Source organism: Onychomys torridus, chromosome 5, assembly GCF_903995425.1.
Source record: "Onychomys torridus chromosome 5, mOncTor1.1, whole genome shotgun sequence".
In the NCBI taxonomy this organism is placed as follows: Eukaryota; Metazoa; Chordata; class Mammalia; order Rodentia; family Cricetidae; genus Onychomys; species Onychomys torridus.
This window is the reverse complement of record NC_050447.1, coordinates 39543138-39558486: the sequence shown is the minus strand read 5'-3', so window position 1 is coordinate 39558486 and position 15349 is coordinate 39543138. Positions and strand designations below refer to the sequence as shown.

Genomic DNA, 15349 nt, shown 5'->3' with positions numbered 1-15349 from the left:
CCAGAAAGATGGGACAGAAAAACAAGAAAACAAAAAACCAAATCCCCCAAAGTAGAAAGGTTGGTGACATAGAGAGCCAACTGGGGCGTTGGGCAAAGTGCCCGCCTGCCCGCCCGCCGTCAGAGTGCTGGCGGTGAGGACATGGTTATGCTCGTTCTGTCACTGAGTGGGTGTTGGCTGGGCAGCAAACAGCAATCTGTAAACATCACGAGGGAAAACACCAGTCGACACTAGACTTTTTTATATAATTTTTTTGTTGTTGTAAACACTTTAAAGACAGACCCACAACGCCTTTCAAAGGTGAAAAAGAAAATGCCCTTTCCCTCCTGGGTTGAAGGTGAGGGGAAGGATAGAGGTCAATTCATTCTTCTCTCAGACTCGCTCTCAATCAGTTAGGTGTCCTCAGGGAGGAAGGAGGACCAATTTCTGGAAGTCAGTGCAGAAGGGGTGCCCTGTTCCCTCTGGTGTCCCGAGCTCAGCTCTGTCCAGTGTCCGAGGAGCCTCCTCCCAGGACCAGGGCTGTCTGTCCCTGTGTGGGTCAGAAGAAGTCAGTCGAGCTCCGTCCGTCCGTCCGTCCATCCGGGAACTGGTGCTGCATCTCACGGTGGCAGCAGCAGCAGCGCAGCGTGTCCCCGAGGGCAGGCTGGTCGGCTGGGGTATCTGGTTCAGTCCAGGAAGGCCCCTCATGCTGGCAATTTGGACCTGCATCCGGAAGCCAGGGTCCAATCCCCTGCCTCACTCTCACCCTTGCTTTGTCTTCTCCCCTTGTCATCAGATTTGAGGTGAAGGTAAAAAGAGCAAATGTCCCTGGTTTGCCTGACACCGTCAGCTGGTCTGGGCATTTACTTGGAATAAATAAAATAAACCTAACAAAAGAAAACAGAACAAAAGAGAGAAAGAGAAGAAAAGAGATTCCCCCCAAACCTTTGGATGTAGTGGAAATGGGCTATTGGTTTTTCTGGGGCTTATGTTTTGTTTGCCAGAGAGAGAGAGAGAGAGAGAGAGAGAGAGAGAGACAGACAGACAGACAGACAGACAGACACAGAGAGGGAGAGAGAAAAGGAAGGATGGATGGAGAGAGAAAATGCCACAGGCCTCAGAAAGCACAGGTAGGGTAGGGATAGGAGAGGTGGTTAGCAGTTCAACAAGGCACCCTGGGGAGGAAATGGAACACTCACACTGGAGATACATATGCATGTGTGGGAAGGAGTTGTCATGCTGGCCTGCTGTTACTGTGACATTGTGCTGTGGATGGAGGGCTGAGTATGGCCTGGAGCCCTTAGATTCCCCTAGAAGTGTGGTAAGGTGGCCAGCAGGGGAAGAACCAGCAGGGAAGAGAGGAGCTCAGACAAGCACTTTGCAGTGGACACTGAACGCTCCACAGGTCCTCTGTTTAGGGAGTCTTCCATTTCTAGAGAAATGGAGCCTACAGAGCCGAGAGGTGAGCAAGACAGCTGCTGTAAGAGACAGCTGCGGAGCCGGCTGGGGCTCACCTGCTTCAGCCCTGCACTCTGCAGGGGATCTGCCTTTCTCAGGGAAAGGAATGTGATTCTACCTTGGCACTGAGTTCTTCATGAGTACGCTACTGTCCTTCTCTTACGTTTCCCCAGGAAAATCCGTCCACATCCTGGGAACTGCTCACTGAGGACATGGTTCCTGTCCTTCTCTCTGCTTCTGCTTTCTCCTTGGAGGGGTGCGTATCAGGCAGCCTGCCCCCTTTCTCCCAACTCCCAGAAACTTGACCCTGTAGGCCCAGAGCCCCCACCAACTATGGGCTCACCTTTGAGAGGAGTCAGCAAGCCAGCCCAGCAGGGTCAGTCAGCAGGGTGCTCTGGACAAGATCTGTTCACTTCAAACCAGGAGTCTATGCAGCTGGAGTGGGTACCAAGGGAGACACATCAGCTGTTGACGACACTGCTCCTGCCAAGGGGGCCTGTCAAAGGGTTGGGCTCTCGGGAGGGCTTTCTAAATCTCTCCTGAAGGACCCAGGGAAAAATTACTATGTCCCTCCACCCCCTTGAAGTAGGAAAAGGGAGAATATCAAGAATGATCTGAGGGCGCAAGGGCAGAGGGGAGCTTGAGAGATAGGTCAGTGGTTGAGAGTACATGCTGCTCTTCTTCCAGAGGACCCAAATTTGGTTCATAGCACCTATATCTGCTGGTTCACAGCTAACCCATAAATGCAGCTCCAGGGGGATCTGACTCCTCTGGCCTTGGTAGGCTCCTGCAGTCAGATGCACATACACCAGATGCACATACATACACATAATTTAAAACTAATATATGTATTAAAGAATGATCCTGGGGGCTGAGGAGATGGTTTTCAGAAGAGCCGGGTTCAGTTCCTAGTGGCTCACAAACATCCTTAACTCCAGGTCCTGGGGATTCAATGCCCTCTTCTGGTCTCAGTGGGCACCAGGCACACACATCATAAAAATACATGCAAACAAAATACTCATGCACATCAAATAAAAAAATGAGCTGGGTGTGGTAGTGATGCACAACTTTAACCCCAGCATTTGGGAGGCAAAAGCAGGTGGATTTCTGTAAAAGTTCAAGGCCAGCCTAGTCTACAAATGAGCTCTAAGACAGCCTAAGCTACATAGTGAGACCCTGTCTCAATAAATCAAATAAATAAATAAGTCTTAAAAAAAAAAAAAAAAAGCGATGGGGGGGGGGACTAGAGAGATGGCTTAGTGGTTAAGAGAACTGGCTACTCTTCCAGAGGACCCAGGTTCAATTCCCAGCACCCACAGGGCAGCTCACAGCTGTCTGCAACTCCAGTTCCAGGGGACCTGATTCCTTCCTGCACATAAACTATTAAAGAAAGAACGGTGCTGGCTGGGCAGGAGCAGGGCCAGTAGGACAGACTCTGGTAGACCTGGCTTTGCAGAAAGGGCAAGAGCGGCCTTGCAGGGAGCCCAAGTACAGGAGCCCAGGACAGCAGCAGGTGACACTAAGAAGGTTAGAGCAGGTGGGCTACATAGAGCAGCAGCAGGTTCACTGTCTCTGAGGAGGGCAGGAGGTGGGACCAGGAGAGGCTGGCCAGTGACAAGTGCGGCCAGATCTGGGGTGATGGGGTACCCTCTCTGAAGCTCCCCGTCTACTTCGCTTGGCTAGAGCAGTAGGAAGTGGGGCTAGACCCTTGGACTCTTTGACTTCGCTAAGGAAGTGAGCCTGGGAAGGGGTGTGGCAAGGCCTCCCTCTCCAGTGTCTAGAGGACTGTCTGCATCAAAGAAGAAACAGCAAGGGCCCCAAGACACTGTCCTGTTTTGTAAACCCACATCTGGGCATTTTCAAAGAGAGTGACCAAACAGATAATTTGCTTAGCTTTCCCCAGGGCCAGGGGTTTTCTTTCCTGGCTCTGGTTAGTGCCTCCCTGGGATGCTGCAGGGATCTGTGGTGGAAACCAGACCAAGAACCAGTTCTCTCTCTCATAGGCCAATCACACGCCAGGCACAGCTGTGACACTGAAGACCAGCAGTCCCGGGTTGGGCTTAGAAAAGCCCCCGTGCCAGGAACCAGTGCTGGCTGAGGAGCAGAGAGCAGGTGGTGGCCACAGGAACTGTGGTGTACTGTCCTGGGCAATGAGGTGTCTTCTTTCCAGTTAGAGAAGAAAAAAGGATACCGCTGAAGGTAGAGGACAAATCTTGGCCTGGCTAATTATAGCAGCTCTCAGGACTTACAGGTAGCGGCTTTTCCTGCCTCCTGGCCCTTGGGGGAGGAGGTGTCTCCCAGGCCGCCAAGGACAGCTGTTCGACCCTTGCTACCTCTCTCTGTAGGACAGGGTTCAGAGGGAAGGAAGGCAGTCAAGCTTCAGGTGGGATCCCGTACACCTCCAAGCCAGGTCTGCCCACAGCTCCTACCATCTGAACTGCCGAAACAGAGTTGAACCTTGAGCAATTCACCTCTGCCCTGCCCTTGCAATGACTGAGTCTTCCGTCAGTACAGCAGATGCCTGACCTCTCTCAGAGGGCAAAGGGTGTACAGGCCATCCCATAGCCAAAGAGGACTGAATGGCTGGTGAGGGCTATCCACCCTGCGGATGTGGGACTTGTTACAGCAGCTCTGGCCGGGCAGGCCCTGTACCTTTTGTGATAGATGCACAGGCAAGGCAGCCTGGCTATCGTGTCGCCCTGCAGCAGTTCTTCCAGGCAGATCACACACTCGCCTGCATCTTTAGTCAGCACGTCATCTGCAAGAGACAGGGAGACCAACGGGGTTAATCCGAAGCAGGTGGGAGGCACAGAGCAAACACAGGTCTCGGAACTACTTACATGATCCAAAGCACCATGTCTGCTTTGTGTGGGGGAACAGCAATGGGAGAAATAAGCAGTAACTAGAAGAGCCTTCTGAACCAGAAGCTTGCTTGAACCAGGTATTAGGGTGTGGAAGAAAAGGGCGTACTCAGACGGTTCGAGGACAGCTTTGGAGAAGTTCTCAATGATATGAGTCAAAGGCACAGGCTGGGGTGGGAGCGATTAAGTTCCAGACAAAGGAAACAGTGTCAGACACTTGGGAACTTGAGGAAATGGGCTAAGTCAGGTTGCAAAGAGCCTAAGGAGTCATAGCAGGGGTGAAGCCAAGTCCCTAGGGCAGCTTCGAGCTGTGGAACCTCAGTCTCCTCTGCTTAGCCAAGAGGTACTAGAGGTGGAGAAGGGAGCTCACTCTGGAGGCCAGCTCTGAGCATGCAGCAACAGCCCATGTGCTAACAGGGGCAGGGCAATAGCATGCCCAAGTCATGAAGAGACTCCACAGGAAAAGGCAGGGCTAGAGAGCGATGAATCCAGAGTTGTCTACTGAGTATCTCCACAGACACATACCAATGGAGGGTTCCAGAAATCTGCTTTAGTCTAGATGTGGGGTTCAGAAAGAGATGGGGCAACATGTACAGAGAACAGACTAAAGAGACTGTCCAAGGAGAAAGTTTAGACTAAACTCCAGTAAAGCCATAGACAGGCCTGGTAATGCAGAGGTGACATGGAGTCACCCGGAAATCACCCAAACCACAACAGAACCTCAAGTGAGCAGGCTGTGGCTGTCCAGGAAGAACGGCTTAGATCACCTTCCACCGAGCAGACTATCAGTCCTCAGCTCGAGCAATGCTCAAGATGAGATTCTGGGGCTGGGGATTAGCTCAGTGGTAGAGCGCTTGCCTAGCAAGCACAAGGCCCTGGGTTCGATTCTCAGCTAAAAAAACAAAAACACAAACAAACAAACAAACAAAAAACCCACAAAAACGTCAACAACAAAAAAACAAACAAAAAACCCCACAAAACAAAAACAAAACAAAACAAATGAGATTCTGTGTCTATGTTTCTATTTGAGTTGAAGGATCTTCTAAGCTAGGCAAGGCACTCAGTGTCACGTTCATCCTGTGAATGAGGAAACCAGAGAAGTCACGTCTTGCCATTGTCAGGGGACTTGAGGATGGTCCAGGACTAGGGCCTTTGTTCTGGGGCTTCTCTTTTCACTGTGGTTTGTGTCCTGATTTTTTGGTGGAAAGAAAACTATTATGGACCCATAAAATATGGATTATTTAGCTGGGTGGTGGTGGCACACACCTTTAATCCCAGCTCTTGGGAGGTGGATCTCTGAGTTTGAGGCCAGCCTGGTCTACAGAGTAAGTTCCAGAGAAACCTTGTCTCAGGAAAAATAAGAGGGAGGGGCAAAGGAATAAAATAGATAAAAATTTGATATTGACATTCCTATCCTTAGGAGTTGTGAGAGAATCACGTGGGTTTCCTGGCCACTGGGACAACATATGGTCATAATTTTCTCTTTTAACATTTAGCTAAGCCAAGGATACAACAGAAAGTGTAATATGAACTTAGAAAGGAGATGGACAATGGTCTGCCACAACACTGTCATCTCATATACTCCAAACCTGGCAAGTGTAGAACACCCAAAAGTGGCCAATTCCATTCATTTAAAGCACTAGATACCACATACAACTTTGTGCAGGTAAAGAAAAATCTTGAGCCAGGCGGCAGTTGGTGCACACCTTTAATCCCAGCACTCGGAAGGCAAAGCCTGACAGATCTCTGTGAGTTCGAGGCCAACTTGGTCTACAAAGCAAGATCTAGGACAGGCACCAAAACTACACAGAGAAACCCTGTCTTGAAAAAAAAAAAAAAAGAAAAATCTTGAAAAATACCTTTAAAGTGTCACTTTTAAAGTGACAGAAAGTAGGGTGAGAAGTAAATCACATTGATGTTCTTTTATATTGTTTTGAATGATTGAACACATACTACTTTTATACTTGAAATCCTCAACAAAGAACTGCACTGAAGCTGGGTGTAGTGGTACGTGCCTTTAATCCCAGAGCTCAGGAGGCAGAGCCAGGCCCATCTCTGAGTTCAAGGCCAGCCTGGTCTACAGACCGAGATCCAGGATAGGCTCTAAAACTACACAGAGAAACCTTGTCTCGAAAAACAAAACAAAACAAAAGAGTTGCTGTGGTCATGGTGTCTCTTCACCTGACTAAGACACCTGGGATCTGCATCTTACTTTTTACTTGAGAATGTAGTAAAAGGTTAGATGGACTGTGAATAGACAAAGGAGATGTAATATGATGCAGGGCCCAGGGGACAGGTGTTTACTGCAAAGGCTTTCAAATGGGCTATGCCTGATGCTTTTCATGGTAACATACTGGAGAGCAGAACCCTCAACAGAGGAAAACTCGCTTAGTCTAGAGACAGTGGAGTCATCCTGGAGATATCCTTGGCCATTTCTTCCCCATTTTCTCTGGGGCATCTTACCCCTGACATGGACTTTCAGGCTATAGCCCTTGATAACCTTTGTCCCCTCTCTTCCCTAGATTCCACAAGTTTTCCTTGGGAACCCCTTACCAATGGTTCAGCAGTGAACCCAAGAAAACAGACTTCCTGTATAGTCATGCTCACTGTTCCATCTGCACCCGCTGAGCCCATGTGGCCCCCAGGTGCTAGAGTGGGGTGGGGAGCAGATACGGAGATCTGGCTCAGAGGCTTTCTTCCTCAATAGGATTGACTTGACTTTTCTTTCTTCAAAGTGTACATCACACTAGAGCAGGGAGAACAGGGTGATTCATTTAGGATCCACAGGATTCATTCAGGATCCCTGAACATTTGTTAGCGAAGGACTAGCGGACCCAGACTGAACACCTATTGATAAAATTCACACTTTTCATGGCCTCTTCACAAAGCAATTTTTTTTTTTTTGGTTTTGTTTTTTGAGACAGGGTTTCTCTGTAGCTTTTGGAAGCTGTCTTGGAACTCACAGAGATCCACCTGCCTCTGCCTCCCGAGTGCTGGGATTACAGGTGTGCACCACCACTGCCCGGCCACAAAGCAATTTTATGGACTTTACTGGCCAGCCTGGGTGTCGGCAGCACGGTATGGAGAACTGAATCTACCATGTTAGGCTGACATAGAGCAGGAAACAGAAAACACTGAGACCGAGGCTGTGGAAGGCCACCTGGAGGTTCTAGGGTGGCCCAAAAGAGTAAGAGGCTTGGAATCGGGGTTGGCGAGATGGCTTAGTACATAAAGGTGCCTGCCACGAGCCTGAAGACTTGAGTTTGCTCTCCAGACCCACAATGGTTAAAGGAGAGAACTGCTCCCAAGTTGTGTACACACACACACACACACACACACACACACACACACACACACACACACATACTGTAATGAAAAAAAAAAAAAGAAAAAAAAAAAAAGAGGCATAGGATCTGACAGTGTGGTTAATCCAGTAGTGCCCATACCTAGCCCAGAACCTAGGGAGCAGAGGATAGGAAGAGCAAAGATCCTCAAGAGGTCTCTTTAAAACTTCCTGTTTCAATAAGGGCTCTGAGAATGAGCAGCTGCCAGATGTCCCTGGGATCAGAAAGAGGATTAGAAGCAGAGGCTTGGCTATCAAGCCCTTCTATGAGACTTCCAAACTCTCAGACAGGGACTATGTGGCGTGAAGCCAAAGACCCTGGACACGGTACACATGCAGATGACAATGCAGATGGACTCAAGTGCTCCTTGACATGCTGAGGAGGAGGAGGAGGAGGGGGAAGGGGAGGGGGAGGAGGAGGAGGAGGAAGAGGGGGAAGGGGAGGGGGAGGAGGAGGAGGAGGAGGAGGAGGAGGAGGAGGAGGAGGAGGAAGAAGAAGAAGAAGAAGAAGAAGAAGAAGAAGAAGAAGAAGAAGAAGAAGAAGAAGAAGAAGAAGAAGAAAAGGGCCCCTGCTTTCCTAAGCCAGCTATAGACCAAGAATTTTGGCGAAACCTCAGAGAGTCCTGCAGACCCTGGCAGAGGGACATCTATGCAGCTGCCATGACTCTAAGCCTGAGTTCTTGTCATCCTACCTGTTTCCTTTAAAGGTCCAGGCCATGAGTAACTTCTCTTGTGGCTTAAAAACAATACCCATCTCACAGGGAGCTGAAGCTTCCTGTTTCTGTAAGGTGTATGGGGTCTCCAGGTGCTCACAATGGATAGGGCGGTCTGAGGGTCAGCACCGTTGCCTCTGACATCCTAAGACTTAGCTGACCTGTTGAGTGCTCTGGCAAGGCACTCACCAAGGAGCCCCAGAACTCTTGGTGGCATGGAGCTTGGGAGGGAAGGCCGAGGCCCAGCCCAGACTTGGCTAAGAGCAGGAGCATGCATCTACATTCCCCCTTGCAGCATGTCAATAAGGAGGATGGAAGAAAAGGGAAAACTCCTAGCAGAAGGTATGGGTAAGGCACAGGTTTGGTCTTACACCATCTCTGGCAAGTACAGAGCTGCTGCTGGCCCAATATGTTGGCAGACAGGACAAAGTTCTCTGACTCCTTTCTTAGTAATGCTGGAGTGTCCTCTCCTGAGATCTTAAGCTGAGCGTCTCCTATCAGCAGAGGAATCTTGTTCCAATACCCCTTGTGGTGGTGATATTTTTGTGGTACTCTAATAAAACCCGCCTGAAGATCAAAGGTCAGAGTCAGTCACAGAGGTCAGGCAGTGGTGGCACACACCTTTAAGTCTAGCATTCGGGAGGCAGAGACAGAGATCTGTCTGAATCTCTGTGAGTTCAAGGCCACACTGGGCTACAAGAGATTGATCCAGTCAAGGAGAGAAACAGAGGCAGGCAGTGGTGGCACACACCTTTAACCCCAGTACTTGGAAGTCACAGCCTTTAATCCCAGCACTTGAGATCTCATGCCTTTGCTGCCAGTATCTGGGAAGCACACACACCACTAATCACAGCACTAGGAAGGTTGAGATAGGAAGTGAAATGGCCGGGCAGAGAAAGGCATATAAGGCGTGAGGACTCAGAGGCATTCAGCTTGAGGATTCATGGAGATTGGTTGAGGAGTTGGTGAGGTGAGAACTGGCTGTGGCTTGTTCCTTTGTCTCTCTGATCTTTCAGCATTTACCACTATCTGGCTCTGGGTTTTTATTAAAAGACGATTTAGGATTCGTGTGCAACCCCTGGATTTTATGAGGTGTAATCCAATGTTTTGACAAATTTGGCTGCAATGAGGATATCCAGGGGGGTAAAGCCAATTAGATAAAGTAAAGGCCTGGGATGTTTCACAGTCACAAAAGCTGTTTCCAGCTTCTCCATGCAGTGTCCTCTCCTCTAGTCTCTGACAGCTTATGTGGGCTAGGGAGAGGACTCAGTTGGTAAAGTGCCTGCCACTCAGACACAATATGTGTTCACATTCCTAGCACCTATCTAGAAACTCAGCATGTCGGCGCGTGTCTCTAACTCCAGCACCGAAAAGGCAGGGACAGGAGGATCTCTAGAGTTCACTAGCCAGCCAGCCTAGCCAAATCCGTGAGCTGTAGGTTCAGTGAGAGACTGACCTCAAAAAATCTCAAAAAATAAGAAGAGGTGACTGGAGAGATGGCTCAGTAGTTAAGTGCACTTGTTGCTTTTGCAGAAGACCTGGGTTCAGTTACCAGCACCCACCTAGAGGCTCACAACATCAGCAACTCTAGTTCCAGGGGGTCTGATACCATATTCTGACCTCCAAGGGCACAGGGCATGCATGTGGTACACTCATATGCATGCAGGTAAAACATTCATACACATAAAATAAGCCAATCTAAAAAAAATTAAAGGTGAGAAAGACATCTGATGTTGACCTCTGGCCTTTTACATGCACCCACATATGCACATACATGTCCCACTTCCTCCAAGAAAGTATGTTGGGCTGGCAAGATGGCACAGTAGGTAACTTGCTGCAGAGCCCGACAACCCAAGTCCAATCCCTGGAACCCACATAGTCCTCACCATGTTGTCCTCTGGCCTCCACTTGTGGGCAATGGTACACACCCACATGTGGGCAGGGACACAGGGACACAGTAGATGACCAGGAGAGGAGGAGGAGCGCACACAAAAGCATGTTCAGAGCTCTGAACACAGGGCAATACCTCTTGGCAGAGAAGAGACAGCATCATAAAGCAAGAAGCCAGGCATGGGCTGTACCCCAGAACAGAATTCCCAGCATCTACTGAGGCAGCACACTGGTTGCCATGTTCTTGACGCTGTAGCAGAACACCTGCCTCACCAGAATATCCCTTCTTCTGTCCTTTGCTTTTTCCCTCTTCCTTTCTTTCTTCCTCTTCCTCCTTCTTTTTCTTCCTCATCCGTGTTTGGTTTGTCAAGACAGGGTTTCTCTCGTAGCCCAGGCTGTCCTCAAACTCAGGGATCTGCCTGTCTCTGCCTCCTGAGTGCTGGGATTAAAGGCGTGTGCCACCACCACCCTGTCACATGCTCTTCTGCTAAGGGAAAGTCACACCTCCATCTCAGGGGCTTCTGTATTGCTACCTGGGCAGTATGATGGCCAGAGTTTAGGAAGAGAAAGATACAGGCACTGAGGGCAATCATGTTTACCCAGAGGGCTCCTTACCTCCTTCCTCTCTTCTCTGTAACTCCTTCAGCATCTAGGAGTCTTAGGTTCCAGGGCTGCCAGGAAGGCCCACAAGGGTAAGAATACTAATGGCCGCTGCCTGGGGCTTGCCCCCTGCCCAGTCCCTCCAGCGGGGTCTCTGATGGTCACTGGCCTGCCTGCCTGAGACCTTCCCTAGCGGCACCAGGTGCCAGCTCTCTTCTTCTCCGAGCACTTGCTGGACTAGTAAAACTGGTCTTGCTTCCCCTAAGTTTTAAAAAATAATCTGGCAGGCAACTACTGGAGGCCTTCCAACCTTTCACTTGGGCCAACCCTCATAATAAGAAAAATACTACTTTCTATCTGCCTCATTTAGGAGGCTTCTACTTTTGTCCTTTAGTGGTAACTAAATTTCATCTTATATAACTATCATAAATTTTATAAAAATTTCCTCAATTGGAGCCAGCAACTGTGGAAGGTGTAAGTGAATGTGTGTGCATGTGTAGGTCTCCAGGGCTGTGACCAGGAGGTTCCAGAGCTTGCTTTCCAGTTCACTTGTGCCCCCCCCCCCTTTTCCCCACTTCTGGGAATGGAGTATAGAGCCTCATACACCAGAGGCATGCACTCGACTCCTGAGCTGCGTTCTCAGCCTTCTAGTCACATTTTTTTGGAGCTGAGGATCGAACCCAGGGCCTTGCGCTTGCTAGGCAAGCACTCTACTGCTGAGCTAAATCCCCAACCCAATTTAAAAAAAAGATTTATTTTACTATTTTGTCTGTATAAATGTTTTGTCTGCATGTATGTCTATGTACCACATGTGCCTGGTGTCCAAGGAGATGGTGAACCTTCATTTGAGGGCCAAGAACAAGGGCTCTTAACCACTAAGCCAACTCTGCAGTCCCTCCAGTCACCTTTCATGAGGAAACAGAATGTCACCACCACTGAAGAAAGCTTCACACCGGCCCTTTCTAGAGAGGTCCCAAGAGCGCCTGGCTTCTAGCCAGAGATTTCCTCCTTACTTTTTCTTTTAAAACTTTAAAGATTTATTCATGTGTATAGGTGTTTTACCTGTATGTATGTCTGTGCTGGTGCTGGGAATTGAATTCAGGTCCCCTGGAAGAGCAGCCAAACTCTTAACTGCTGAGTCCTCTTTTTGGACCTGTTGTTTGTTTTATTGTTTTTAAAGTAGAAAAGGTAAAGTATGTGAGACTGGGGTGGTGAGAAACTAGGTAGAACATGTTACTAGTAAAACCAAAGGAAGCTCAGAGCTCTTGCTGGGAAGCTTTGGCCTAAGGACCCAGGTGACAAACACTGGTCGTCCCCTCCCCCCCCCAAGGGTTTCTCTGTGTATCCTTGGCTGGCTGTTCTGGAACTCAGAGATCCACCTGCATCTGCCTCCAGAGTGCTGGGATTAAAGGCAAGAGGCACCACACCCTGCCCCAAATACTGTCCTTTTACCTCTAGTGTCTTCAGAGAAAAGAAAAAATAGACTGAGTATGAGGTGTCCATGGGGCCACAGCCTCCTTTCTGCATTAGTCATGTGTACAGAGAAGCCAGACATGGGCTCTGAAGCTCCTCCATCACCTTAGGATAAACTCTACTCTCAGGGCTAGAGGTGGCTGGCCTCCCTGCCTCTGGCGGGAAAGCCTGTCTCTGAAAGACAGCCCTGAACTGCAAGTCTGGAGCTTACAGACAGGGAGAGGTCATGTCAAGGATGAGAGAAAACCAAGGAGCAGAGGGAACCACAGTGGCTCTGTCTCAGGTGGCCAACCTTCCCTTCCTCAAGGTAATGATTTAACATGTGGGGCGTGACCCCTTTGGGGATGAACAACCCTTTCACAGGGGTCACATATCAGATACCCTGCATATCAGATATTTACATGATGATTTATAACAGTAGCAAAATTACAGTTATGAAGTAGCAATGAACATAATTTTATGGTGGGGGTCACTACAGCATGAGGAACTGTATTAAAGGGTCCAACACTAGGAAGGTTGAGGACCACTGCCCTAAGGGGACTTCCCCGGGTTGCTGGTGAGAAGGATGGACCAGCAGCACCAGCCACTCAAGTGATGGTCCACAGGAAGACCTGGGTTCTCTGGGAAAGGAGCCGGAGACCCTCACCTTCCCATTTCCCATATAAGCAGGTGAAGTGACTTTGTTTTGCATAGTCCTGACATCACTTTGTCTGCCACAGACACAGTTATTACAAAGTTCTCCCCAATGACTCTAAAAGCCAAGTTCTCCCAGGCCAAGCCCCCTGTGAAGCTTCTTTGTGCTATGACAGCAAAGGCAGTGTCTAGAGAGAGCTCTTGCCAGCAACCCACAGGACAAAACAGTCTTCATAAGGTCTCAACACATGTGAGACAAAGTGAATAGAGTACTTGAGGCCATGACTGCCGCAAGCTAGGAGATAAGGGAAAGCTCCTCTTTCCATGGTCCTAGGCAGAGATGGGCAATGGACAAAGCCCAGCTTGAGCAGGGGAAGGGTAAAGCAGCAGACCCAGGAGCATGGCGGTCACAGAGGAAAGAAAAGGCTGTCTGCTGGAGAAGAGGGCTGGCTCACTGGGAGGAAAGGCAGGACCACCAGCCTGCCCTGTGCTTGGCCTTCTGGCATGTCCAGAGGTCTTCAGGCTGTATGTACCAAGACGGATAACATGCCCTCCTGCAACTGGGATCCTGTGGCCAGCAAGTAAGAGATATAATCTTGTTAGAAAATCTAAAATTTACAAAATATGATGGGAGTGGGGATGTTGCTAAAATGGAATTCAGGGCCTTGTGCATGTCAGGCAAGCATTTTACCACTGAGCTACATATCCAGTCCTTGAAATTTTTGAGTAGGGATACAATACTCAAAAAAATGCTGAGAACCTTCTCACCACTACAGCCCTGACCAGGGACCTGCCTTCCTTGGCCATTCCTCAGCCACCCCAACTTATAACCAAGGCTCTTTGGAACAGCAGGTTCCTCACTACTACACAGATACTGCTGCTAAAAGAAAACACAGAGCCTCCCACACACCTGGAGGCTATGCCCCCAACTGTCCAACTCATCTTGACATCAGGAAGCAGATGAGATAGATAGACAGCCTTACCATTGTAGGAGAGGCGAGGTTTGCTCAGACACATTATAAAGTGCATTTCCATCTCATCGGAAGCCACAGACTTGGAGCAAATGGGGCACTTGAAACCTAAAAGAAAGAGAGAAAAACAGCATGAAATACCTTCTCCAAATCCAGATATCCATGGTCAGTATGGACATGCTCAAGCACAACAACTGTGTGGAACCAGCGCTCTGGACAGAGACAATGTGGACAAAGCCAAGACCAATTTCTCCTTCATTAAGCCACTGAGCTCCCCGCTTTCTCCCCGGCCTTCAGCTTTCACTAGGGTGCTCTGCCACACAGCATTTGGCGGAGCTTGCTGACTCGAGGTTCATGTTCTCTTAGACTCTTTTCAGTGGGGCCAGTAGCCAACAAGGGCAGGGAAGCAGCAAGCCAAGGCAGCCGAGTGATCGTTAAATAACAGAGTTCACCACCTTCCGTCTCTGCCAAGGGAAGGGTCACTGCGTCACCTGCACCTCCAACCCTCAACTCACCCACCCAGGGGTAGTACCTTCATTCATCCTTCATGGAGAATCCTTTGCCTCCCTTGAAACTAAGGCAGCTATCTCCGATAAGAAGTATGTGAGCAGGGCGGGGGAAGAGCAGGCGCTGCTCTTCAGAGTGCTCCCAAACACTCTTTTCAATGTGAGGTGAACACAGGACATTGGAATCTGCTATTTTACTCCTAGGGTAATCTGGACTGTTATACACCAAGGGTTTCCTCAGCATTGTAACAGCACTGGTAAAATTTGGTCAAGAATATTCTGAGTTGAACTACAATTAAGCAAAGCTAAACACACACACACACACACACACACACACACACACACACACACACACACACACACAAATGGTTTGGTTCCTCCCCGCCCCCAAGCAAGCTAATGCACTGATGAACATGCCCAGTAGTAAGACAGATGAATTGTTATTATTTTAATCTTTTCCATTTTATATCATTGAACAGTTTCAGAGATAAATTCTTTGCATGCAAATTCTAGCATAGAACCACCAACTTTGAAAAGTTATTGATTTGTCTGCATCCATTTGTGTATATCACAGCTTCTTTCTTTGTTAACAATGACTTTTTTGTTTCTGTTTTCAAGCCAGGGTTTCTCTGTGTAGCTCTGGCTGTCCTGAACTCATAGAGATCCACCTGCCTCTGCCTCCTGAGCGCTGGGATTAAAGGCGTAAACCACCACTGCCTGGCTGTAACAATGACTCTTACCTGGTCTGGATGGGCTAACATAACATAATGCACCTAGCTACTGTTACAGGGATTTCACTGTTCCATTAGTTTTCAGTTAGCATTTTCATAGTTTGATGCTGGTAATGATCATCTACAATATTATTTTTTAAATTTGTGTGTTTTGCTTGCATACATGTATGTGCAGCACATGTATGCTTGGT

At 48.8% G+C, this 15349-nt stretch overlaps 1 protein-coding gene across 2 annotated transcripts in view; it reads right to left on the bottom strand.

Annotated features, from left to right (window-relative positions):
- Positions 1-224: 224 nt before the first annotated feature.
- The window catches only part of Znrf1 (zinc and ring finger 1), a 96073-nt gene continuing 80948 nt past the window's right edge, over positions 225-15349 (bottom strand). The window contains exons 2-5 of one of the 2 annotated variants that reach the window (XM_036187461.1): positions 13934-14029; positions 4090-4195; positions 1781-1872; positions 225-866 (exon numbers count right to left, since the gene is read on the bottom strand). In XM_036187461.1, the coding sequence (XP_036043354.1) occupies positions 1815-1872; positions 4090-4195; positions 13934-14029 (260 nt within the window). In that variant the 3' untranslated portion in view covers positions 225-866; positions 1781-1814. The remainder of the gene's footprint in view (positions 867-1780; positions 1873-4089; positions 4196-13933; positions 14030-15349) is intronic. The other variant, XM_036187462.1, reaches the window with a different exon arrangement.